General features: G+C 38.1%; 1 protein-coding gene and 1 pseudogene across 1 annotated transcript in view; both read right to left on the bottom strand.

The window, feature by feature from the left end:
- Positions 1 to 1,368: 1,368 nt before the first annotated feature.
- LOC118675102 lies at positions 1,369 to 2,568 on the bottom strand (annotated as a pseudogene).
- A 7,938-nt stretch (positions 2,569 to 10,506) lies between these two features.
- BTLA (B and T lymphocyte associated) overlaps positions 10,507 to 26,272 on the bottom strand; it is a 33,177-nt gene continuing 17,411 nt past the window's right edge. The window contains exons 2-6 of the mRNA XM_036352330.1: positions 24,452 to 24,775; positions 19,286 to 19,321; positions 18,038 to 18,178; positions 16,501 to 16,547; positions 10,507 to 12,877 (exon numbers count right to left, since the gene is read on the bottom strand). Of these exons, the coding sequence (XP_036208223.1) occupies positions 12,602 to 12,877; positions 16,501 to 16,547; positions 18,038 to 18,178; positions 19,286 to 19,321; positions 24,452 to 24,775 (824 nt within the window). The 3' untranslated portion in view covers positions 10,507 to 12,601. The remainder of the gene's footprint in view (positions 12,878 to 16,500; positions 16,548 to 18,037; positions 18,179 to 19,285; positions 19,322 to 24,451; positions 24,776 to 26,272) is intronic.

Below are 26,272 nucleotides of genomic sequence, written 5' to 3' on the forward strand. Positions count from 1 at the left end.
ATACGTTTTATTATGCCTTTTATTTTTAACTAGAGGCCAGGTGCACAAATTCGTGCACAGGTGGGGTCCTGCCAGTCTGCCCTGATGGGGGCAGATTGGGGCCAGGCCGGCTAGGGGGAGGGGATGCAGGCGGTTGGCCGGCTGGCCCCGCCCCCAATCAGACTGGTTGGCTGGCCACAGTATGCATCATAGCGACCAGTTGTTCCAGTCACTTCGCTTTTATATATATATATATATATATAGATAGATAGATAGATAGATAGATAGATGTGAATGCTATCTATATTGACAGGATCAAAAATATCCAGATAAAGGTAAATAAATTTTAAATATTAATTTATATTTAAAATATTCTAATATTTCAATTTATAATTTTATACTTATTTCTTATTATATGTGGATGTATATATTTATGAGTGTATGTGTGTATTACATGTGTAGTTGAGCATATATGTGTGTTACATGTGTGTGTAGTCTTAACATTCAGCAAACTCTTATATCCAAAATTATGACATGTGTGTTTATGTATGTATGTGTATTATATATGCACATGAAAAGTGGTATGTGTATGTGTATCATTAGATGAAACATATATAAAATTCTTGTGTCCATTAAGCATTAATTAAGTAACATCTTACAGTAAATATCGCTGGTAAAACATGTTTAATTAATATGTTTAATTAAAGTCTAGCTATAAATCTTTAACTGTGATAAGATCTTGGACAGCCATGGCTGAGATTGCCCACACTACTTTATTTATTTATTTATTTGTTGTTGTTTGTTTAAGATGAAAAGTTTATTTTCTTCAGTATACCAGATAGGATGCAAGCACTGTTATGACAAATATACAGAAATATACAGGTCAACGTAAAACTGTAATTTAGTTTAAATGAAGGGAAATTTCTTTAAATGTTATGACAACCTACTCCCAAGAAGAATCTTTTCTTTAGTTAATTGTACGTTTCAATAAAATAAAGGGTAACAGATTAAATGGAGGTTACTGTGTGAACTTTTCTTAAAAATAAAACTCCAACTCTATTAATCCATGCCAGTTAAACACTATAATTGTTAAATAAGTGCAAAAGGAGATCAAGGAGTTAGTTACATTTTTTGCTTGAACAGTGCAGATGAAAATGGTCTCTTACAAATACAGCAGGCAGACAGTTAAGACTGATCTATAACTGTACTAAATTTCAGTCTCAGCGTTGTCATTGTGCTGCCAGGTAAATGCTCATTAGCATGGCACATTTTGTTCCATGATATAGTTTAATGCTAAGACAGATCCCAATTTTTTACAGATACACATAGATTACTATTGCTTGTTTTCTTTCTAAATATATAGATATATATATATTTAAAAAGGCAGTATACATCCACATACAAAGGCAGGTTTTCCCAGGAGAAATTTATAGGAAGCCGTCTGGGGTGTGCCAGGTAGCAAGAGGCTCCCCAGGAGGAAGTGCTGAGTCAGACTGAAGGAAGTAATACTTTAGTGTCATCTAATTCCATAATAGCCGCCTGGTAACCACAAGATAATAGTAATTGGGTGCACTGAAAATGGAAACCACATCCCCATCATGACCACAGTTGTATCCCTCCATTACAAGTTGGTGAGTGCGAGAAACCAGTGTGAGACCATTGGCATGATTAAATGTTTCAGAAATGTCTTGTCAGATGTGTAGCCAGCACCACATGGTGAAATACCCCATCCACTCCATCATCCGGATCTGACCATAACACATCACACCTTGGGCCCTTGTGTGGAACTTCTTTTTTTTTCCCCAAATATATTTTATTGATTTTTTACAGAGAGGAAGGGAGAGGGATAGAGAGATAGAAACATCAATGAGAGAGAATGATCAGCTGCCTCTTGCACACCCCCTACTGGGGATGTGCCCGCAACCGAGGTACATGCCCTTGACCGAGGTACATGCCCTTGACCGGAATCAAACCTGGGGCCCTTGAGTCTGCAGGCTGATGCTCTATCCACTGAGCAAAACCGGTTAGGTCTCATGTGGAACTTCTTGTAAAGGATCCAGCCTCTGACATGATCCAGTGTATCTATGGGTGGAGAGAGGCCACCGTGGAGCAGAATATCTGTCCGTCTACTAAAGCTGTAAGCGGGAGATAATCAAATAGATCTGTAAAATATTTCCAAACATTGGCATTTCCATACATTCGTAGGCATTCATCTTAAAAGCCATATGCCTGGGTAATTTGCCGGCTTTCGTGGTTCCCTCTCAGTATTGTAATGCACTCTGGATAAGGCACCTTAAATTGCTACAAGAGTCAAGTCTCCACTGAATAATAACCTCCGTCTACATAGTGGCTCATGAGCATAGTCTGGTGATTTCCCTCCAATTCTAAAGAGTCCCATAAGATCATGGAATCGACCAGGCACATCTCCACAGGTGGTAACAGGACAAAGAACCTCCTGCACGTTTGAATCTTTTGTTAATATTTCCTCAGCCTCTTCGCACAGCGTCCGCACTTGATTCTCCTTCAGCTGTACACTCGTTCATTGCTCAACCAACTGGTCAGCTCCCTGGTAAACACCCGGTCGTCCATGGTAACGGATCTCCATCCCTGCTGCCACTCTTCCCCCTTCCTTTTCCTCTCTCCCCTCCCCTTATACCTCCCCCGTCTTCCCCCCAAACACACACACAACCGCTGCAGGAGCCCTGGAGCCCCCCCAGCCAGTCCATGCTCTGCTCAAGCCCAGCGGACAACCTGGGTGCAGGGCCTCCAAGAAACCCCCAGCTATACTCGCCCACAGGCCCAGGAATCGCTGAAGGGGTGGGAAATGTGGGGAAAGCAGCCCCTTCCCGCCCCACGATGGCCACCCACCGCCTGCAGCCTCCCACTGGGGGGCCTCTCCAGGGTTCCTCCCCCTTCTCTCTGGGTTTTTCTCTCCATACCAAATGAAAGCCACTACAGTTGTGTTATCCTTCACCAATTGTCATTAGTCCATAGTTATGTCATAGTCAAGAGAAAAAAAAAAGGGGAAATTGTAAATGTGAAGTCCCAGAGGAAAAAAACAGATTCCACTTTTTGTTATAAATTGGGAGAATGGGGTCTTATGTGAATGGGTTGCTGGTTTTGTGATGCTTGGTTACTAAAGAGCTGCATTAGAAATAATATGCAAAATGATGAGGACTTTATAAAGGTATATGATGTGTACAATGAAAGGTTTATATAATATGTAGTATTTTTAAAGAAAATTTTACTCTAACTACATAGAATTTAGAAATCTTAAAACAACAAAGAATGTCAGAAACAAAAATGCAAAGATCAAATCTACACTAAATAAAGAGAAACATGCAAATTGGGTCACTCCACTACCCTTCCCATTGGCTAATCAGGGTGATATGCAAATTAACTGCCAGCCAAGATGGCGGCCGGCAGCCAGGTAGCTTGAAGCGAACATGAGGCTTGCTTGCTTCAGTGATGGAGGTAGCCAACTTTCCCCGCCTGCCGCTGCCGGCCTCCGAGCTTGCAGTTTGAAACATTGTTACAAATATAGAAGCTAAACAAAACCCCAGAAACCTGCTTTCAGCCAGCCAGGCTTCAGCCAGCAGGACCGCAACATTGTTTCAATTATAGAACAAATGCAGATCCCTGCTTTCATCCAGCCTCTGGAATGTCTGACTAATGTATTAGGGGAGTGGGCTTAAGACGCAGTCGGACATCCTTAGTGCTGCCAAGGAGGTGGGAGAGGCTCCCGCCCCCACCACTGTGCTCACAGCCTGTCAGCCCGACTTGTGGCTGAGCAGAGCTTGCCCTGTGGGAGAGCACTGACCACCAGGGGGCAGCTCCTGCATTGAGTGTTTGACCCCTGGTGGTTTTTGTGTGTCAGTGACCGGTCATTCCACAATTAGGGTCAATTTGCCTATTACCCTTTTATTATACTAGAGGTCTGGTGCACAAAAATTTGTGCACTTGGGGGGGTCCCTCAGCCCGGCCTGTGCCCTCTTCCAGTCTGGGACCCCTCGGGGGATGTCCACCTGATGGCTTAGGCCTTCTCCCTGGGGGATCGGGCCTAAGCCAGCCATCAGACATCCCTCTGGCAGCCAGGGAGCCCTTGGGGGATGTCCACTTGCCAGCAGGGAGCAGGCCTAAGCTGCAGTCAGACATCCTTAGTGCTGCTGAGGAGGTGGGAGAGGCTCCCACCACCACTGCTGTGCTGGCAGCTGGCAGCCTGGTTTGTGTCTGAGCAGAGCTCCCCCTGTGGGAGTACACTGACCACCAGGGGTCATCTTCTGCATTGAGCATCTGCCCCCTGGTGGTCAGTGTGTGTCATAGTGACCAGTCATTCTCAGTCGTTCTGCTGTTAGGGTCAATTTGCTTATTACCCTTTTATTATATAGGATAGGATCATCTATATTCAAAAACACTACTTTAGGAAATATAATTCTATCAAAGTTCATTAAGAGCAACTGTAGAATCAATTAAGTAAATGCAGTTAAACTCAAAAGAGATAAATCACATTTACTCTGAAAGACAGATAACACAGGCAAATTTCCTGCTGTGATTTTGGATGCTGAGGTTTTGGCTGCTTTGAAAGCTGAATGAGACCTGCTGTGACTCTGGATCCCTGAGACCTCACAGCTTAATCCTCCTATTCCTTTGAGACCCAAAGATCCAGGGGACCCTCTGATTCTCTAGGGCCTGTGGTCAGGGCTGGTGGGAAAGAGCAGAGCCAAAAAAGCCACTACAGAAAAGCTGGAATTTAAACTGTACTTCAGTCAGTTATGTTTATTGTGACCATCTTCTTTTCTTGGCCCATTGAGATTTTTCTCAGTCAATAGAGCTGCCAAAAAAACAAAAACAAAAACAAAACACACACACACACACACACAAGTAACAACACACCTCTCTAGAACCTTTTCTCTCATGGGAGCTCAGTTTTAATTAAAAAAAAAAAATGTGGATCTTTCTAATACTTTTCAAGGTCTTGTATTCCATACTATCTTTCCCAGAAACTTTGCAAAAAAAGCCTTGAAAATAGAGGTAATAGCTGCCTCAGAGCAAAGGGCAGTTCTGTTTACTACACAGTAAAAAAGATCAATTTGCCTAATTTTGGAATTTCTCTCCTATAATGTAAGTTATCATTTGGGCAGGCATCCATCTGGGCTCATCCTCATCACTCTAGTGCCACTTGAAGGGCAGGGGAAAGTAACACACACATGACCATGCTCATGCTGTTTGCTTTACCATCTATACTAATAAAAGGGTAATATGCTAATTAGACCGGACATCTTCTGGACGTCCATTCTGGATAAAGCCATTGGTGGCAGTGGCCAAAGCAGAGGTGGTTAGTGGCGATCAGGCCAGCAGGGGAGGGCAGTTAGGGGCAATCAGGCCCACAGGTGTGGGGGGCAGTTAGGGGTGATCAGGTAGGCAGGCAGGTGAGTGGTTAGGAGCCAGCGGTTCCAGGCCAGGCTCAAGAACCCCCGCCCCTGTGCACAAATTTCGTGCACCAGGCCTCTAGTACATAAATAAAATCCTTTGTCTCTGATCCAGGAATATCATGTCTTCTCCCAGCATCTATGGCAGCTAACTTTTCAGCTTGCAAGTAAGGTATAATATCAGACTTTTACAGTTCTCAACATTGAACTAAATTTGCTTACAGTTCTTGACATTAAATTAGGGAAGCTCCTGGTGTGGTGGTCATGTTTGTCTCTTGGTCTGAAAGCGTGCTGATTACATAAGGTATTCGATTCAGTTTCAACAATTTTTGCACTTATTTGTCTGTTCTTCCTCTATAACTGTTTTACTTCTACAAAATTTCTACTTAAAAATTTAAAAACCAGCAGAGGTCAGAGGTAGTGATTAGAATACTTCAGATTTCCAAATCAATAAAATACATTTGGAACTAGTTATTCATAACTCAGATAAAAAGAAAAAATAATTGAACATTATTAGCCAAAAGATAAGGGAAATGGAAGAGAGATCCAAGAGTTGCTTCACGTATTTTGTCCAGTTATAATTTTTTAATATTTAAGGGCTAGTCTGGTACAATGTTTTTCAACATGACTTGAGGCAGGAGTTCGTTAGCAATGTTTTTAAGTTTTTTTCTATATATTTAAGAATATTCAATATAGTATGCACCTGGATATATTTAGTTATATATAGTTATATATTGTTATATATTTATTACTAAAAAGTGGGCCTGCCTTAAATTTTATTTCCTAGAGCTCGGCCACCATGGCTCAGTGGTTGAGTGTCGACATAGGAACCAGGACATCATAGTTTGATTCCTGTGTGGGGTATATGTTCCCATTTTCCGGCTCTGTCCCCAGTGTGAGGCATACAGGAGGCAGCTGGTCAAAGACTCTCTCTCATCATTGATATTTTTATCTCTCCCCCTTCCTTTGTCTCTGAAATCAATAAAAATATATTAATTTTTTTATTTTCTAACATTTTTATTTGTTTATAACAGATAGAAATTGGTGAACCACATAGCACAAATCTAGTCTGTTGTTATGCTCTAGTCGGTTTTCACAATTAAAAAAAATTTTGCTTTAAGGATTTAAAAATTAGATGTTTCCACATAGAAACTGGGCTTATTTCTTCTCTTGAAAACTTTGGAAAATAGACAACTATTATATGGCGACGATAGAGCTATCAGGTATCTGATTTAGACAAAACAGGTGTTAATTAGCTTGCTGCAGTTGTCTATCTGGTCTTCTCTACTAGTGTAATCAATTTGATCCCTTAGTATTTGAGAAGCTACCATTTAATATTTATGATTCTGTAATGTATAAATGAAGTTATTTTTGTATATTTTATAACATTTCACCTTAATTTTAAAAAATAAATGTCCAGTTAATTCCTGGAGTTTATCAGGCTAACAATTATATAATCTGGCCCTAGCCAGTTTTTCTCAGTGGATAAAGCATCAGCCTGTGGTCTGAAGGGTCCTAGGTTTGATTCCTGTCAAGGGCTTGTGGCCTGGGGTTGTGGCTCCATCCTCAGCAGGGGCTGTGCAGGAGGCAGCTGCTTAATGATTCTCTCTCATTATTGATGTTTCTATATCTCTCTCCCTCTCCCTTCCTCTCTGAAATTAATAAAAATATATTTTAAAAATTATATAATCTATGAATATTTATTATTTTGCTTATTTTAATTTGTTTAGATTTAATAGCATTAAAATGGTTTTTAATAGGGAAAATCATGAGTTTATGTTTATAGTTCTAATTCGAAACTTGGATTGCAGGATCTTAACATTTTTAATTTTATACTTGAGTTAAATTTTTTTATGTAAGAAAGTTTTATTTCTAAATATATTAATAGTTATATATTTTATTTATCCTTTATTAAACTCATATATTATTTTTAAATAAACAATACCAATATAACTGAAAAATACCAAGTTGAGATTGAAATATCATTATGGTTCTTTTTATTTCTACATGGATATATAGTTAAAACACAGATTGAAGTTACTTAATGCAATTATTATATATATATGTTTATTAACCTGATAGACAGTAAGGGGGGGATTACTTTTTTTATAAATTATTACTATTGAATTATGAAAATAATTTTTATAGGTCCAATTAAAACTATACCAAGATACATTCATTAAAATCTCATTTCCATCCTGAGTTTTCTATATATATATATATATATATATATATATATATGTTTTATTGATTTTTTACAGAGAGGAAGGGAGAGAGATAGAGAGCTAGAAACATCGATGAGAGAGAAACATCGATCAGCTGCCTCCTGCACATCTCCTACTGGGGATGTGCCCGCAACCAAGGTACATGCCCTTGACCGGAATCGAACCTGGAACCCTTCAGTCCGCAGGCCAACGCTCTCTCCACTGAGCCAAACCGGTTTCAGCTCCATCCTGAGTTTTCCACACTGTCTTTCCTCTCACCAAAAGGTAGCCATTTGGTTTAAGTCAATGAATAATAACATTAAATAAATTAATTTTAGCTTTTATTTTTAATTAAGAGGATATATATAAATTTATATTTACATGTCTGTGTGTATATACGCGTGCAAATATATCTTCTAGTAATATAATTTTAAAGGTGTTCCAGGACCACAAATTCTAATACAGTGAATATAACATGGTCCTTACAGGCAAAGCAAAATATAGTTTTGGTGTTTCCATAGCACTCTGTACCCACCTTCATGATAAAATTTAACTATCAGATTGTAATTTTTGTTTAGTTTCTACCTCTTCACCTATACTGTAAGCAATGATAGGCAGGAGTGGAATCTTACTCAACCCTGTCACCGAAGAATTTAGCCGTGTTAGGTACCTAGTATGTGGTCTTAGATTGCTTGCAGATGGTGATCCCCATGGAAGGTTTACCCTGACTAACTTCAGCGTAGGCCCGATTTAAAGATAAATCCCCTAGCCTAGAACTTGCTTTTTGAACCTGCACCTTGATTTCTAGCACAGAATTTTCAGTTCCTATTATCTCAATTTTAGCACAAACTTTCTGTAAACTAGTAATGTTTTCTTTCTCACTTACCATTTTTACTCTCTGGGTTGGGTGGTGAAACCCTCCCTGTTGCTGCGTAAAATAGAACTTTCCAAACGAGTGGCTAGCTTCGACCACAATTAACTACTGTGGGGCCTGTCTCCATGGTTTTGCCTTTTCCAGAATGTCATATAGTTGGAAAATCATACTGTATGTAGTCCTTTAAAATTCTTTTTAGCACGGAATAGTATTCCATTGTCTGGATATGCCACAGTTTTCATTTCCTTGGTTGTTTCCATGGAGACAGGAAAGGGATCCTTATCTGCCAGGTGTTTGAGATGAGGGAAGGATGAATAATAGATGGAACACAAGATTTTTAGGGAAGTGAAATTTTCTGTACATTTTTATAATAAAGGATACATGTCGCCATACATTTGTCAAAACCTAGCAGGCTGGAAGAGGTTAATGGGGGGGAAAGGAGCACCTATGTAATACTTTCAACAATAAAGAAAAAAATAAAAGAATACAGCAAGAGTACATCTCAGCATAAACTATGGACTCACTGATTGTAACAAATGCACCACTCTGGCACAGGATGTTGATGACAGGGGAAGCTGTGCCTGTGTGGGGGCAGGGAGCATATGGAAATTCTATGTACTTTTTCTTCAGCTTTGCTGAACCTAAAGTGGCTCTTTTAAAAAATGTGTGTGTGCTTTTATAGATTGATAGATATGATCAAGCTAGAGAATCAATTCTGGGACCTTGAAAGGCTTCACTGATGGGCAAAACAAATTATATATATATACTTTTTTAAAAACAGTGTTTGAGTGTAAGCACAGGCAGTTGTCTGGACAGACAATCCAACTCTTGAAGAAAATGCACCAGCAAGTACCCCCCTCATCTAGCAAGTAGGACCATCTCCACAATTAATTAATTATGTGCTAATGGGAGACAATGAGCAACAGTGAGCAATAGGTGTCCCTTTCTGAGATGCTTCTTGCTCTTCCTTCAAAGTCTTTTATTGGGATCTTTACTGTAGATAGGGTCCTGCATCCCCAGCACCTTGCCCTTGTCCCATGTCCCCGTCAGACTAGCCTCTGCACTGAGAAACCCATGTCAAAGTCATCTGGGGTGCGCTGGTGGGTGGCTCAGTTGGTTGAAGCATTGCCTCATATAACAAAGGGTTATGGGTTCTATTCAGGACACATACCTGGGTTGCTAGTTTGATCCCTGGTTCTGGGGGGCAGGTGAGGGGGAGGCAAGTGATAGATGTTTCTCTCTCTCTCTCTCTCTCTCTCTCTTTCTCTCTCCTCTCGCATTGCCTCTCTCTCCCTCCCCCCCATCCCCTCTCCCTTCTACTCTCCCTAAAAATCAATGGAAAAAACATCCTCACTCCACAGGTGAGGATTAAAAAAATCAATAAAGCCCTAACCGGTTTGGCTCAGTGGATAGAGCGTCAGCCTGCAGACTCAAGGGTCCCAAGTTCGATTCCAGTCAAGAGCATGTACCTGGGTTGCGGCCACATCCCCAGTGGGAGATGTGCAGGAGGCAGCTGATCGATGTTTCACTCTCATCGATGTTTCTAGCTCTCTATCCCTCTCCCTTCCTCTCTGTAAAAAATCAATAAAATATATTTTTAAAAAATCAATAAAAACATATCCTAAGGTGAGGATTAAAAAATTAATTTATCTAGGGTGATTTTTAATGTGAGGATTCTAGAGCCATATGCTGAATCTCCTGAAGCAGAATTTCTTAGTGCTGTGAGTTGGTCATTTGCAATTTAGCAAATTCTTCAAGTTATTTTTATGTGCCGTAAGATTTGAGAATCACTCAAAGTTCATGTCCATGCACTTTTTGGTACAAAAGTCAACATTATATTTATTCCAAATAAGTTTTAATAACCTGACCTTCTTATTGGGAATAGTCAACAATCTTAAAATCATGGAAAATCATTAAATTATCTATTCTTTTTCTCATATTTCATTAATGAAATAAGCCATGTAAGTAATACTGAAATAGATTTATTTACAAAATACATATATAACTCTGACACCTTTTATTAAGAAGGAATAAAAACATAAATGATTTGTGATTTTGGCAGCATCATACAAATATAAGTATAAATCATTAACAGAGGTGAAATCATTATCAACATTACTGCAAGACATGTTAAGAATATTGTTAACAATATTCAGAAACATATATATGTATATATATACATATATATGTATATACATACATATATATGTATATATATATATATACATACATATATATATATATATTTAAACTCATTATGAAGGAACTGTTCAGCTTTGTGTGTTTATCTGATAAGGACAGCTACGTGTATCCTCCCTGTTCTTCCTGTTTCTATTTTTAAAAATACCGCAAGCTATTCTAATTTATCTTCTGTACATAAGTTTCCTGTAAATGCAGCTTGGCTGAAAAGAAAACTACACAAAATTGGTTGCTCAAATTTCTAGGAGCAATGATATTATACTGGGTGGGTAACAATGAGTCTAAAACAATACTCACCACCCCAATCTAAGGGTTAAAATTTTAACACCAGTGTTACATAAGAAATGCTCCACTACAAAATCTTTTTAGTCTTTTTAGGACAAAAACTTTTATGGGATGTCATATGCATATCCCCATAATTTCATACATTATTTTCATACATTTTCTTTAATAACTCATTTGCTCTAGTTTTCTGAGTTTCTTTAGCAAACTGAAATGGCATGTCACTTTTGTCAGCTTCTCTTTTACCATTTCTCTAAGTCACCCACCTTTCTTTCTAGACACTAATACACACACACACACACACACACACACACACACACACACACACACACCCCTTCACATTCATTTGTGCAGCAGCTCGTGTTTTTGTTCAAATGGATTCTAACCTCTGTTGTCAGCGCTGTATGAGGTCTGTTGCATTATTTAGTAGCAGCACCTGAGAACTCCGATAGCCTGAAACTGTTGAATGAAGTTGCAGGCTATTTTTTGAAATAATTTGACTCAAGTATTCTGGAAATTCAGAAAACTGAAATCATAAATGCTTGCTATTCTTTTAAGTGGCTGCAACCCCAATATTTAAAACAAATGGTTATCAAGCTCTACTATTATCAAGCTCATACTATGTATGATCTGCCCTGATTCCTTACTAAGAAGAACAGCAAGATACAGATGTGGTGACTGAAAATATCTTAACCCATACTGGCCAACTAAATATTCTGGACTTTTCTCCATTCAACTAATTGTGCTTTAAGTTTGACATCAGGTCAACCATAAAGCAGTTTAAGCCATCAGTATTCACCTGCCTGATGAAAACTATTCTCACTGATTGTTATGTTTATTCAGACACCTGCAAGTATATTAATTCAGCAGCAGCATAATGTCAATTCATATATACTAGACTTTGTAACCCAAACAGTGAGTCACCACATTGTTTATAAATGCACCATACATTAAATGCTCCATCACCACAGATATTTGCTTTGCAATCTTACAGGGTGGATAGAAGCATTTGTTTCTCCGGTGTTGGGAACATCTACCCACAACTAGTTGGCATATTCCACATCTTTATTGCACAATTTATTCTTTTCATTACTTTCTTATATCATCAAGTCTAAAATGATTTCTCTTTTACATATAAGAAACCTCAATATTAGTTTGACAGAGGAAAATTTCTTATTATCAAAGATTGACTGGAAATAAACATACTATCATTTTCATATTTATGGTTAGTTAAATTGGACATTCTTTTTCAAGAGTGTGTAGTGAACTGATGCAGATAACACATATCTCTCTTCCCTACATGCGTTTCTGATAGCTCCAAAGAAAATATTGATTTTATATATTGGGTAAAATGTAGCTAAGTTTAAATGTTCTACTACACTGCTATTCATGATATCACTCAGTTTTTGAGAGGAGATGTTGTTCATGGCAATAATATAAAATGCTCCAAAAAAACTTTGTGGCAGAACTTAGTCATTTGTCCCACTGACCTTTAAGATCCAAGCTCCAACATGACCCCCCTGAAAGTGAATCTTCTCAGGTCAAGGAATATCATTTGACATTCTGTAGGTCTCAAGTAATGGTATGGACATGCTGATCATCCAGTGACCACTGGTGGGAGAGCGGGACGAGAATTAACTCCTCACACATATGGCTGCATATTCTGTAGGTGCTTCTTTCACATTTCTTGCCTGCCTTGAGTTCATTTCAATGACAGAGTGGTTCAGCGAAGCATAAACAATGCCCTGTTTGTTTTCCTCCAGATGTGGGTTAGAATAAACCCCAGACTCTTCCTGGACACTGACCCAGGGGTCATTATCATAAACATCAGTTTCTGATGGCAGTGTCTGGGGATTTTGTCTGGTGCCCACTTCAATTTGCTCACTTCTAAAGGGCCAAGGAACATCAACCTACAAGAGAAAAAAAATTGCTTTAATTATAATTTTAAGATGTGATGGTACATATTTATTAGCAAACTATAAGTGCAGGCTAAATTGAGTCCTTATACGGTACATGGGGAGAAATAATGAACTTTTCCTCACATATGCTGTTGACATTTATTTTTTTAAACAGATTCTTCCTTATTAAAGGATAAAAGCTTAAGGACCACTATGTTCTTCCCAAATAGTTACTTTGTGCTATATTATTGGTCACTTTTGAGACCACAGAACACTTTTAAATCCTTCTTCAAGATGAAAAGCGGAGCCCAAATTTATGAAAAAAAGCACCAAATATTTCTCAGGGACTTCAGGCAACCTACAACATAATGGATAGTATTTATATGGTTTGGAATAAAATTATTAAAGATAAAGCAGAACAGATACCCTCTAAGGTGCAGAAAAAAATAAATATTATGATTTATCTAAGATATAGTATTATAATTTAATACCTGGAATTGAAACCTTGCTGGAGTTTTATTTTGGGGGGGGGGGGAGCAAAGCTTAGGAAAAGTTTAAAATATTTCAATTGTTATTTATATCACAAAAAAATTCTTAAGCTTTCAAATAGAGTAAAATATCTTACAGAAAGCTTCTGTAAAAAAGGTGAACTTATGGAAACAGAGAGTAAATGGATCCCGATGTTTTTCACTCTTTTCAATTATTTGTTTGCAATTCCTAGTTATACAGGGGGACTCAACTGGTAAAAATGAAGACGTTGTCTTATTTCAATTTTTTAAATCCCAAATTTGTCATTCATGTTCTTGAACTTTGGCCTAGCTGCTTTAAGGTATCAGGTCCACAGTTTTTGACAGTCTACATGCCTCATATGGCCCTATGTTGTTTTCACTGCTATGTGTGCAGTGGTCCATCCACTTCTCCTCAGCAGAGTTCTACCACACAGGCGTGTGTGGGCCTGAAAAACTAGGTGGTAACTGCTGAGTACACTGCCTCCCTAGGATGAGGTGTCTGCCCAGGAAATAACACTAAGGCTGGATGACGGAGAGCATTAGAGATTATTTTCAATGTCCCTGTGTCCCTGTCTCTTAGCTCAGATGAAAAGTTCTCCAACCTTCACGCAAAGGAGCCTGGTTAAAGTCTACGGAGGAGCGGTGAAGAAGAAGACTGCCATGTGACCTAATAGACATAAATATTCAATATATCAAGTTCTCTGTTGAATTTTTCAATCTGTGTCTGTCGACTGTTACCTTGGCTTCTTCCCAAAAGATGTCTCATTTCCACGGAAAACTGTTAGAATGAGTGGGGTAAAGAAAACGTGGTGCTCTGTAGCTGAACTTATCCTGTGGGCACCTCATCAAAGGGTGGATGCACAAGGTGGGTGGGCCCTGCTGTGGTGGGCAGAGATGGCAAATGTTGAAGCAGCTTTCCTACTCTGTATTTGTATGGCACTGTCCAGTTTACAACACACTTTTAAAAACGTGTTAAGACATCATTTGTATACCTTAAAATTCACTTTTTTAAGTGTACAGGTTAGTGGTTTTTAGTATACCAGCACTTTTATACCCTTAAAGGACCATTCTGGAATAAGATGAGAACTCTGGCTTTTATATGTGTCTGCCTAGTGTTTACCAGTTCCTTTCTCTACTTTGGATTTCTATTCCATGGTTCCCATACAGGTTCCTTTTCAAGAAATTTGTAGTCAGTCTCAGAGATCTAATATGGCACCCTTTCTATTATTTTTTGAAATATTTGACAAATAAAAGGGGGAAAAACAGAATTCCTGTGAAATATATGAACACCTTAAAACAAAATTCCCATAGAGGGAATCTTGACTTTTGGTACTGAATAGACAATACAATATACAGATGATGTATTATAGAAAGGTATCCCTAAAGCCTATATAACTTTATTAACCAATGTCATCCCAATAAATTCAATTTTATAAAATCCCAAATAATTGCACACATAGAAAAACCCCTCTTGAATCCCAGTTCAAATCATAAACAATTTGTCCAGCTTACACAGGAAGCAATATGGCTAGCCCTGGCTGGTGTGGCTCATTTGGTTGGAGTGTTGTCCCACACACCAAAAGCGGGCAGGTTCAATTTCCAGTTTGCAGGTTTGATCCCTAGTTGGAGCACATGAGGGAGGCAACTGATCAATGTTTCACTCTCATATTGATGTTTCTCCCTCCCTCTCTCCTTCTAAAAAAATCAATGAAAAAGCATGTTTTGGGGTGAGGATTGAAAAAATATATGTAACTACATTTTGACCAACTTGGCCTTTACTTGTACGATAAATTATTTAAATTATTATTTTAAATGGTTTCATAGTTCTCAGGCCTGATTATAACAAAATGCAGTTTGTTGTTGTTCACTATAGAACAAAAGGAAATAATATTTAATGAAAGTTTCTTACTCAAGGAAGCAAAATCTTAGCACCCATCATTGTGATGTATCTACTGATACTTACTAGAAACAATACAAGTTTTTAAAGTTGAATGTATTTGAATTGATTTAAAATTAGGCAGCTGGTAGTGAATGCTGATTGCCCTTTAATATTATATGTAGAATTATTGGCTATATCTGCTGCTCACATTTCTGGAACTTTCCAGGTTACTACATCTTTATCTCTACTTTGTTTTACTAACACACACACACACACATACAGACACACACACCAAGTTCCTTTGCAGTACTTCATCATGACTAAAGTATTTTTTTATAGTTACTATAAAAAACCCTCACACAAGGATATGTTTATTAATTTTAGAGTGAGAGGAAGGGGGAGGGGGAGAGAGAGAGAGAGATCGATGTGAGAAATATCGATTAGTATCGCACCGGCTGGGAATCCATCCTGTAACCTTTTGGTGTCCAGGACAACGCTGCAACCAACCAAACCACCCAGCCAGGGCAGTATTTCTTTTTAACAAAGAGTTTCATAAAAAAAATTTTTCAGAAATATATCACCTCATCTTACATTCTTTTTCGAGTTCCAATATTTATACAATATTGAACCCAAAAAGGAAGGCTCAAGTTTATATTTCAAGAACTTGTCGGAAAACTTGGCATTGCCACCAAAACATCTTTGCTTTGTCTGGGAGGTCTCCTCCTTGATGAGCCCACACACATATGAAAGGCTTTTGCATAGTAGCTCCAACTTCCGCCAAGCTTCTTTATCTGCTGGTGTGATTTACGAAGCAATCATATTTTATTTTATGAGGTTATTTATGGTTTGTTCCTTTATTAAGTCTCAACTCTCTTCCAGAAGGACTTTAAGGTATTTGTGAGAATAAATGAATAGCCTGAAGTCACATAACTGGCCAAGAGCAGAGCCGCGATCTATGGTTCAGTCTCTGACTTTTCTGTTTTGAGCCTGTACTGCCACCCAGGTTCTTCAAAAAAAACCAAAACAATAAAAAACCATGACTTAGTCTGAGACTTGTTAATCCTGAGGAATCTCTGCTGCAAATGGAGGTGGATTTAAAATAATCAAATTTTTTAAGTAAATCAATATATACAGCACTTGGGACATGTCTGGCACATGGTAGTGTTATAGAGACTCAAATAAAAAATATAAATATTAACATAAAATAACATAGATTGCATTTGTTTTAACAGATACGGTGAACATACCAGGTTATTTCCCCTTTCTGGTGTATTAGAAGGCTCCTTTTGTTCCCCTGGAATTCAAAAAGAAAAATAAGAAACTAAAAGGAGTAAAGAACAACACAAAATTCTTCCCCAAATCCCTGTAAGTTAGGGCTGTGGTAAGAATGTGGGTTCTGGAATCCGACCGCCAACTTGAAATTCAGCCCCTAGAGCAGAGGTGGAATGCCCCTCTACCCATTCCCACCCACTTGCATACCAGTGAGAGCAGTATTGTTAGTTTGGCTTGTGTATTTGCTGTGTCTAGCACGGCGCACAAACTCATTTTTTGTGAATTCATGCTGCCCCATTTTCTTCACTTCTCACTCCAGAGAGCCCTCCGACATAATTATTCAGAGGCAGAGATAGCATCTAGTACATCACTTTTGAAAGGCTGGAAATCCTAGTTTGCGGACAATCTATACTCAGTGCCAGACACACGGCTGTCTGGGTCACCTGCATAGCTAGAATTTTCTACTTCCAAGTTCACTTTGGATGTGGGAAGTCAAAGGATTTACCCCTGACTCTTCCTGAGATCTGAGAGAGGTCCCAACAGCTTCAGAAAACATAGTGAAGCTTGGAGAGGGACAATGGAAAGATCCTGGGAGTTGTGGATGTGGAATTGGGGTTACAGAAGATTCTCTCAGGATTCTGAGGAGGTTCTGGGCTCCAGAAGTCCTCACCGGAAAATACCAGAAACATTTCTGCCCAGACAAAGATTTCTCTTATGGCAGAAATAAGGGTTTCTTTGTATGACTTAGTTTCTATAGCTACACTGTGGCTGCTATTGTGGGAAAAGGGATGGGAGTAGATGGCAGAGAGGAACAAAGGAGAAAGAATAGAGTTATTCAGACCGGAGCTAGATCAGAATTCTCCATACATCTGTCTCTTATGTGTTTAAGTGTTCCCTCGTGACATTGAGGGAATTCTTACAAAAGCAGAAAGGCATCGTTCAAAATATATCACACTTCCTCCATCATGCGAACCCCATATTTTTATTACTATTGTTGAGTGCGGGCTCAGTTCAAGCATGTATTTGTAATGGCAACAGAAAGTGCAAGCAGATGAATTTTCTCTGAGGACAGTAGGCCTTCAAATAGACAAGGGCATGTGTGACTGGCAGAGTGTGATATGGTGTGAAAAAGAGAATGAGACAGACTAACTCAAATCAGACATGCCGAGAGATTATTTCAACCTCCCTTTCAACACACTGAACATTTAAAAAAGCTTCCCGCACAGACCAAAGATTGACTCAAGTAGAATGAGTAAATTTCAGCAATGTTCCCTCCTTACCACAATGGTTGGCTGTGCTGTGGTGAGCATGTCTCACCATGACTAGAAGGAACCTAAATTAATCCATGAGGCTTTTTGGTGGGAGGATGAGTTGTTCTCCAAGAAAGCATTACCCACGGTTTGTTGCAAAATGTTGGCAAAGAAAACAACAGAAACCAACTACAAGTATATCAGTTCTAGTAGTTGAACCCTAAATGTGTGGCCAGAGCAGTAGAGGGAAGATGGAACCCACCTTGGTGCCTTTTCAGGCAGCAGAATAGGTAGAAACAGGTAATGAGTAGAAGCAATCCTCCCAAAGGAAGCAAACAATAAAGGACCAATGGTGTGTCCTCCACCTCCTTCTTGAAGGGTGGTCCTGCAGCACTGGTTGTATCTGAAATGTCAGTCAATGCTAAAGACGGTTAGGAAATCTGAAACATATTAGGATCGGCAACACCCTCTGCATTGTTAGAACTTGAAGAAAGAAGAGGCCTCCATTTCCCTTCCCCAAGAATCCCAAGCATTAGTCCTCTCTCACTTCTTGCTTTATTGCTGAGCATATGTTGGTGGTTCTAGGTTACAACTTATTTATTTTTTGCAACAATTATCCTTCATTCTGCTCAGGTTAATCTCCTGTAAAACAACATCCATAAAGCTCTCAAAAAACGCTTCACCAAGCCCTTTCCTTTACATTATCTTATTTAGCTCATACTTATAACTTAAGAAAAGTAATAAAGTAATTATTTTTATCTAGCCCATGCCTTGAGAAGAGTTTTATTGTTCCAAGACTTGCCCCAGGTCAGACAGATACTGAGCGCACTTGGGACTCAAGTCAACATCTTTCTGATACTTGATTCAAGTTCCTTTAACACAATGCCTTTTAATTGTCTCATAACTCTTTATTATCTCCAAATACCAAATACTTTTGGTATCTCTAGATATTTTTGACATCTTCAGATATCGTTTGCTGGACATATAGCTGGTGCTCATTACTTTTGGTCAATGTTAACATGCATTAAGGCCATGTTTGTCCATGATAGGGTGCAACTTATTTTTGGCTCATGAAATAATTTAATTGATCACAAATAAAATTTAAAAATTAAATATTACAGAATAAAAATATCAGAATGCATTATACATCTTTAATTTCATACTTGCCTTAATTTTTTATGCAGAAAAGCTTTATTTCTAAATGTATTAATATAGTTACATTTTAGTTTCCCCATATGCTTGCTTGGGGGGGGGGGTAAGGGAGCTACTGGAACTGGGTATAATGTGGTTTGAAAATTCAGAGTGGTAACAAATGTTGCATTATTCATGCTGCAGCTGCAGACACAGCTGTCTGGGAGAGGGGTGTGGATAGGAATAAGAACGAAGGTTCACACAACAGATAACCTAATACAAACAAATCCATTCAATTAAGAAGATCCAACTTTCATTATTTCTACAGCCATCAAACAATCTAGTTCCCTTAATTTTACTTAACCAGATTGATACTTACTTATTAGAGGATGTTCTGAGTTATTTCGAGTCGATTCTGAAATAGAAAAACAAGGTAAGTTTTGAATTTGGTTGTGAAAAGAATGCGGGTGTATATCAGGTATGTCTAAAGTCAGAGCTAGCATCTGAGATGACTCCTGCATTAGCATAGTAACAGAGAGCCCAATAATCCAGTAAAAGGCAGTTTGTGTAATTGTGAGTAACTCTGAGATCATAGATACAAAGGAAATTACTGGGTTGATTTTGAGGCTCAAAGAAAGACTGAGTAAATATGTCACAACCTTCATCTGTCTGCTCTGATTCCCCTGCCTCATTCCTTAAGGATAAGGACACACAATACAACCTGTATGACATCTTCTGGTACCGAGAATAACAACACTGCGCCACTGTACACACACTCAGCAGGTGTTCCAAGTGAGCGTGGAAGGCCACAAGGAAAGAATGCTTTTGATGACATGTTGAGCACTCATTCTCAAACAAAGATAGTCCCTCTCACTTCCTGCCTACTCATACCACCCGCACTTTCCTCAGACAATGATCACTTGTCTTTGCAAACTTCCTAATCAGGAACTGAGCAAGGGCAGATTGGGAAGGATGGAGTTGCAGGCCATTGTATGTTCCAGTGACTGTTCCCCAGCTCTGTCAACTTTTCCTCTGGGACTTTGCTCTGCAATGTGCATTGGTTCATTCTGGAAGAATAGTTCCCAACAGTGTCCAAGCCCCTGCTTTTCTTCATCCCTGTTATTACATAGACCAATTCTTAACTTGAACATAAAAAGCAAGTGAGAATCAATAAATCGACAAACAATAATGTTGGCGAGAATGTGGAAAAAAGGGAACCCTTGAGCACTGTTGGTGGGAATGCAAACTGGTGCAGCCACTGTGGAAAGCAGTATGGAGTTACCTCAAAAAATTAAAAATGTAACTGCCACCCAGCGATTCCACTTCTGGGAATATATCCAAAGAAACCTAAAACATTAATTCAAAAGGATATATGCATCCTTATGTTTATTTCAGTGTTATTTACCTACATAATTTTATTAACCAATATCATCTTGATAAATTCAAAAAAATTTTAAAAAGCAAACGGAATCAGATACAAAAATAGAAAATTTTCCAATATCTCCTAAGAAAGATATTTCAAAGGAAGAAAAGGAAATATTTTTTTTCATAATACATCCAAATATATTTACAAAAAGCATGATTCTTAAATATAATTTCAAAGTATAGTTTTCTCCTTATCTTGTACTTAGTTCACTGAATACTTCCAGTTATAGAAAAAAAAGGAATTTTTCCTTGACCCTTTCCTGTTGTTTGCTTTTATAACTTCATGAAAGGAAAATTCCACTCAGTTAAAAGCCAGTTATTAAATAATTTTTTGACTTTTTGAGGTAGCAGAGATGACCCAAAGAATTATGACACAGTTCCTGCTTCCCAGAAAAGTATAATCCTTGATGGAATAAAAGACATATCCATACATTATTTTAGTACCAGGGGATGTGTGATAAGTGAGAGGCACAGACCTTCAATAGCATAAAAGCAGCTAGAAAAGAGAAACCACTTCCACCCTGACCGGTTTAGCTCAGACTGTCAGCCTGCGGACTGAAGGGTCCCAGGTTCGATTCCGGTCAAGGGCATGTACCTTGGTTGCAGGCACATCTCCAGTGTGGGGTGTGCAGGAGGCAGCTGATCGATGTTTCTAACTCTCTATCCCTCTCCCTTCCTCTCTGTAAAAAATCAATAAAATATATTTTAAAAAGAGAGAGAGAGAGAGAGAGAAAGAGAGAGAGAGAGACCACTTCCTCAAGGGTGGACATGAAAGTTTTCATTAAGAACTTGGGAAATAAGCTGGTCTTGACAGAAGAGATAGAATTTGATAGATGGAGGCAGATGCATGGGGGTCACAGGAGTGGTGACAGCAGCATTGGAAGGACTGTGGTGAAAATATGGCAATGGCAAGTAGGGCTGTCAGGCTGGAGTTGAGTGTTTCTTTATGGAATCCAGAAACAACCCAGAAAGATAGGTGGGGATGCACTGTGGAAGGCTTTGAGTGCTGGGTAACAACCTTGAGCCCAATGTTATAAGTGCTGGGATGCTCTGCAGGGGACACAATAAATGATTGGGATTATGAGCAAAGTTTATTAGAAAAATTAAGTGTATCAGGAAGATTTTAGGCTGAAATGAACAAAAATTGGAAAACACTAAGGAAGAGGAGGTCATACAATAAATTGAAATCATTTAGGAGGAAGATAATAAAAATCTGAGATGATCATAGAAGCTGTAGGAGGCAACACATGGGAGAGTGGAAGGTTGTTGACAGACAAAAATAGAAGGCCAAAGAAAAGTCCTGGGGAATTCAGGAGTATTAATTAACAGAGTGATAATAAAAGAAGTGAGACTGGCCCAGTGGTTTAGCATCGACCCAGGAACCAAGAGGTCACTGGTTTGATTTGGGTCAGGGTACATGCCCGGGTTGTGGACTCCATCCCCAGTACAGGGTGTACAGGAAGCAGCCAATTGATGATGTTTCTCTCTCATCAGTGCTTCCATCTCTCTATCCCTCTCCCTTCTTATCGCTCTAAAAATCAATAAAAACATATTTTTAAAAAAATAAATGAAAAGAAAGGAAGGAGAAAAGAAAATTAGGAGAGTAGAAGTCTTCAAAGAGAAATTTAAAGGGCCTTAAATGTCTCTTACTTAGCTCTTAGGCCACTGCATCCTTCATATTCTTTGTCCCAATCGGATCCTAATAAAAAGCATATCTCCTCAGGGCACAGGGTATAAGAGGGGCTGCTGCCTCCCTTTTTCTCTGAAGTTAAGCTCCCTCCTTCACAGGAGAGACAGATTATTATAGAAACAGATTATTAATCCTAATTTTAGCCTTGACTTGATTCCCTAGAACAGGCACTTTATCAACTGCATAACCATCTGAAGTGGTCAAGGAAAGACCCAAATATGGGAGAGACATTTGCCTAAAGTCCTCTCTCTTATACAGAAGTGGATCGGTCTCTCAAGGAAAGACTAAATCGCACAAGAAGGCTCTCTTCCAAGGGAGGTGGACTTAATGTCACTATATTTAATTTTGTTATATATTACATTAATATACATTATATAAATTATCTAGTAGTGCTTATTTTACATTTAACAGTATAATTAATATCATCCAGGAAGTAACATTTTTGTAAGTTTTTCTTTTTGTTGTTGTCAATCCTCACCCAAGGCTGTTTTTTCCCATTGACATTTTAAAGAGAGTGGAAGGGGAAGGAGAGAGAGAAAGAAAGAGAGAGAGAGAGAGAGAGAGAGAGAGAGAGAGAGAGAGAGATCAATTGGCTGGCTGCAACCCAGGTATGTGCCCTTGACCAGAATTGAACCTGTGACTCTGGGCTGATGCTCTCTGAGATACACTGGCTAGGGCAAGTTTTGCTTTTTTTTTAGAGAGAGAAAGAGAGTAAAAGGGAAGGGAAGAGACAGAGAGAGAAACATCAATGTGAGAGAAACACATCAAGTGGTTGCCTCCTGCACACGCCCTGACTGGAGCTGGGATCAAGGCTGCAACTAAGGTACATGCCCTTGACCAGAATCAAACCCAGGACCCTTCAGTCCGAGGGCCAACGATCTATTCACTGAGCCAAACTTGCTAGGGAAAGTTTTGCTTATTTTTAGCATTTATTTTGCCAGTTAAAAAATATATATACATTACTTCTTTAAAATGTTAGAATTATATCTTATTATGTGAATTAATAGTACAATTCTCTCTGGAAAGCATTAATTCCATACATCCTCAATATAGTCTTCTCCAGGTTATTAAAGGCATTTTTTTTTCACTTACTATAGATTGTTTTTTAATTCATTTACAAAGTAATCTTTATTGAACCATCCACTATGTGCCAGACACTATGCCATCTATTTGTAGAGAAGCAAAGATGTTTGAGACACAGCCTCCGTTCTAAAGAGGTTTGTAAACCAGTGCACGGATGGTCACAGGCAATTAGCATTCAGTTTGACCCCAAATTTTCAAAAGCAGAGTCTCAGGGTTGCAGCTAGCACCAAAATATTGCACTTTCTAGGTTAAATTTATTCCTACATATTTTATTCTTTCTTATACTATTCTAAGGGGAATTTTTTCTTAATTTATTTTTCAGATTGCTAGCTGATTGCTAGAGAATAGAAATACTACTATTTCTCTGTTGTGAATAAAACTTCATTGAATTCACCTATTAGCTCTAGTAGTTTTTGATGATTTTAAAGAATTTTCTCTATAATATCATATCATCTGTGAAAATATATTTTTACTTCTTCCTTTGCAATTTGGATAGTGTTTTTTTTTTTTCTTGCCTAGTTGCTATGGCTAGAAATTCCAGTTCAATGTTGAATAGAAGCATACATCCTTGTCTTGTTCTTCTTCTTAGGGGAAAAGCTTTATCTTTCACCAATAAATATGATATTAGTTGTGAGAGTCTTATAAACCAAATATTTTTTTTTACTGTCCCCCAATCCTCTTTTTTATTTTCCATGTTTCATTCAGTTTAATTTTGCCCAATTTAATGTCAACCTGTCTTTTCTCTGTAGTTTGAGCCTATTGAGATCCTCTGGAGAGACTCTGGAGACAGCTAAATCTATAACTATTCTTAAAACTTATCAGGAAGTCAGGTTATTTGTGTGCTGTTTGGCCTCTGTGCAAACATGAACTATTAACATAATTTCAAGTATTTATTAATAAATGTATAATTTTCTGACCACTACAAAGATAACTTCAAGGAGTTATTATCAGTAAAAGTCAAGGACAGAAATATGGAAGAAAAAATAAAAGAAAAAGTAAACAAGGACAGAAAATAGAAAACTGTCTACTACTATTGGTATTCACTTTGTAATTTTCCCCACATTTTAGAGATCTACTTTTGGACTTACCAAATAAATTTTATTCTTCCTTAAGGCAAAACAACAAGTTGTATTATATTTTTCTACTCTTCTCTAATTCACTCACCCCAAAACACATATATACCTACACACACACATGTGCATACATGTTATAGTCTATGAGGTGTAGCACCATTTTAATGTTGTATATAAGTTCAGTGTCTAACACAATTACTTAAGAATCTGGGTTTTCCTTTACCTTGAAACATGATGAGAAAAATATTAGGTAGTCTCATTGTCTAGAACTCACCTATCACATTAATAGCTATTGAGTGACTTTCAATGAGTACAGATGAATCATTCAAAGAACAGCGGTATGATCCATTGTCACTAGCCGATGCTCGATCAAAATGTAGAATAAAAATGACAATATTCTGTCTGTCTTCCCATTCCATGTGTTCCTGATGGCTAGCCCCCAGAGGCAAACACTCGTTTTCTTTGAACTTGCACCAGGTCACATTAGGTCTGGCAGCGCAGTATACCACAGGGCATTCCAGTTGAAATGGATCCCCTGCATAGACGTTCTGCACTGAGTCTCTCTTAACACGAAGTTGTGTTTCACACGGTTTTTTTCCTGAAAGATGAAAACAAAATTAAAATCAAATCTGTCCTGGAAGGACCAGACCTTTGCCACTTCAACAGTTTCCGCCAAAGATTTCTTAAGCACCATGCTATAATTTTTTGAGATAACATTTTCAGTAAGTGACCCTCACTAGCAGAGTGTCTGGCACGTGGTAGCACATAATAAATATTTGCTGAAAAAAAAGTAAATAATTTCCTCAATTATTCAATAATTTCCTAAATTTCCAAAATATTTTTATTATAAAAGTATATTTTTTTTATTGTTACTTATTTTTATTATTGTATACCTTCTTTAATAGGAAGCAAATAATAACAGGATTTTTTAGTCAATTACTTATTATATTCCAGGGGCTGTTTAAAATGCATGAGTATTTTAACGCATTTACTTCTTACAACAAAAACAATACACATCAGCAATTTTCAATTGGTATGCCGCGGTAGGTACACTGGTGTGCCACAAGAATTTTTAAAACATGCAATACCTGACTATTTAGTAGGAAGCATTGACCTCTTTTCCCTTAGGTTGTCCAAAAAAAATAATGACAGCCAACACAACAATAGCAATCTGGTGTGAATGAATCAAAATGTATTTTAGATGTGCCACAGAATTTTTAGTAGTTTATGTGTACCATGAGATGAAAAAGGTTGAAAATCACTGATGTATGTTATTATGGCCCCACATTCCCTATACTGCTCTACTTAGCGTAATTTTTCACTTTTTTTCTATACCCTTGGCAGCATGGTATAAAAATATGCTCGTTTTTAGCTATTTCCTAACATCTGATAAACCTGTCACCATAATTTCTGCTCACATATCATCAATCCTTGCTCAGAATAAGTATTACCTGATTGAGTTTTCTGGAATCAGATTGAGACAAGAAACCTGTAAAGAACTTTTGGAAGCTCTGAATATTTATGATTAGGGTGTCCCAAAAATATGTATACACACTTTAACAGCTGATAACTCACTTAATTTTGAAAATGAACTGTATGTTAATAAACACTGACTTTATAATCATTCAAAGTGTGTATACATTTTGGGGGTACACCCTGTATTTATAACTGCTCTGAGATCTCAAATATATGCACAATAAGGCTTCCCAATTCAGTCGCTTCCAAAAATTCAGAATAAAAATGAAAGCAAACTAAAAGTGAAGTTATGAGAATGAGGTTTTCAAAAAGTTGAAGAGAAAGGGTAAGATAATTTAGCAAAAGGAAGTACCGACCTAAGATGTGGTTAGACTTATGACAAAAAAGCAAGGAGGCAGGGGTGGAAAGACCAAGTGAAACCTTTGTTTCCAGAAGTCCGATGCTCTCCCTAAGTTAATAGGCTCTCTCAGCCTCCTAAGTTCCCTTTTCATTTACTGGGATAAGTCAATCATAGTTTATGGAGTTCATAACTGTGCCAGCATCGTGAAAAAAGGCACAATAGTTATAGACAAAGGCCTTCTTTTTCCAAAAATTTCTTTTTTTAATCCTCATGGGAGGA

Source organism: Myotis myotis, unplaced genomic scaffold (genome assembly GCF_014108235.1).
Source record: "Myotis myotis isolate mMyoMyo1 unplaced genomic scaffold, mMyoMyo1.p scaffold_m19_p_2, whole genome shotgun sequence".
Classification (NCBI taxonomy): Eukaryota; Metazoa; Chordata; class Mammalia; order Chiroptera; family Vespertilionidae; genus Myotis; species Myotis myotis.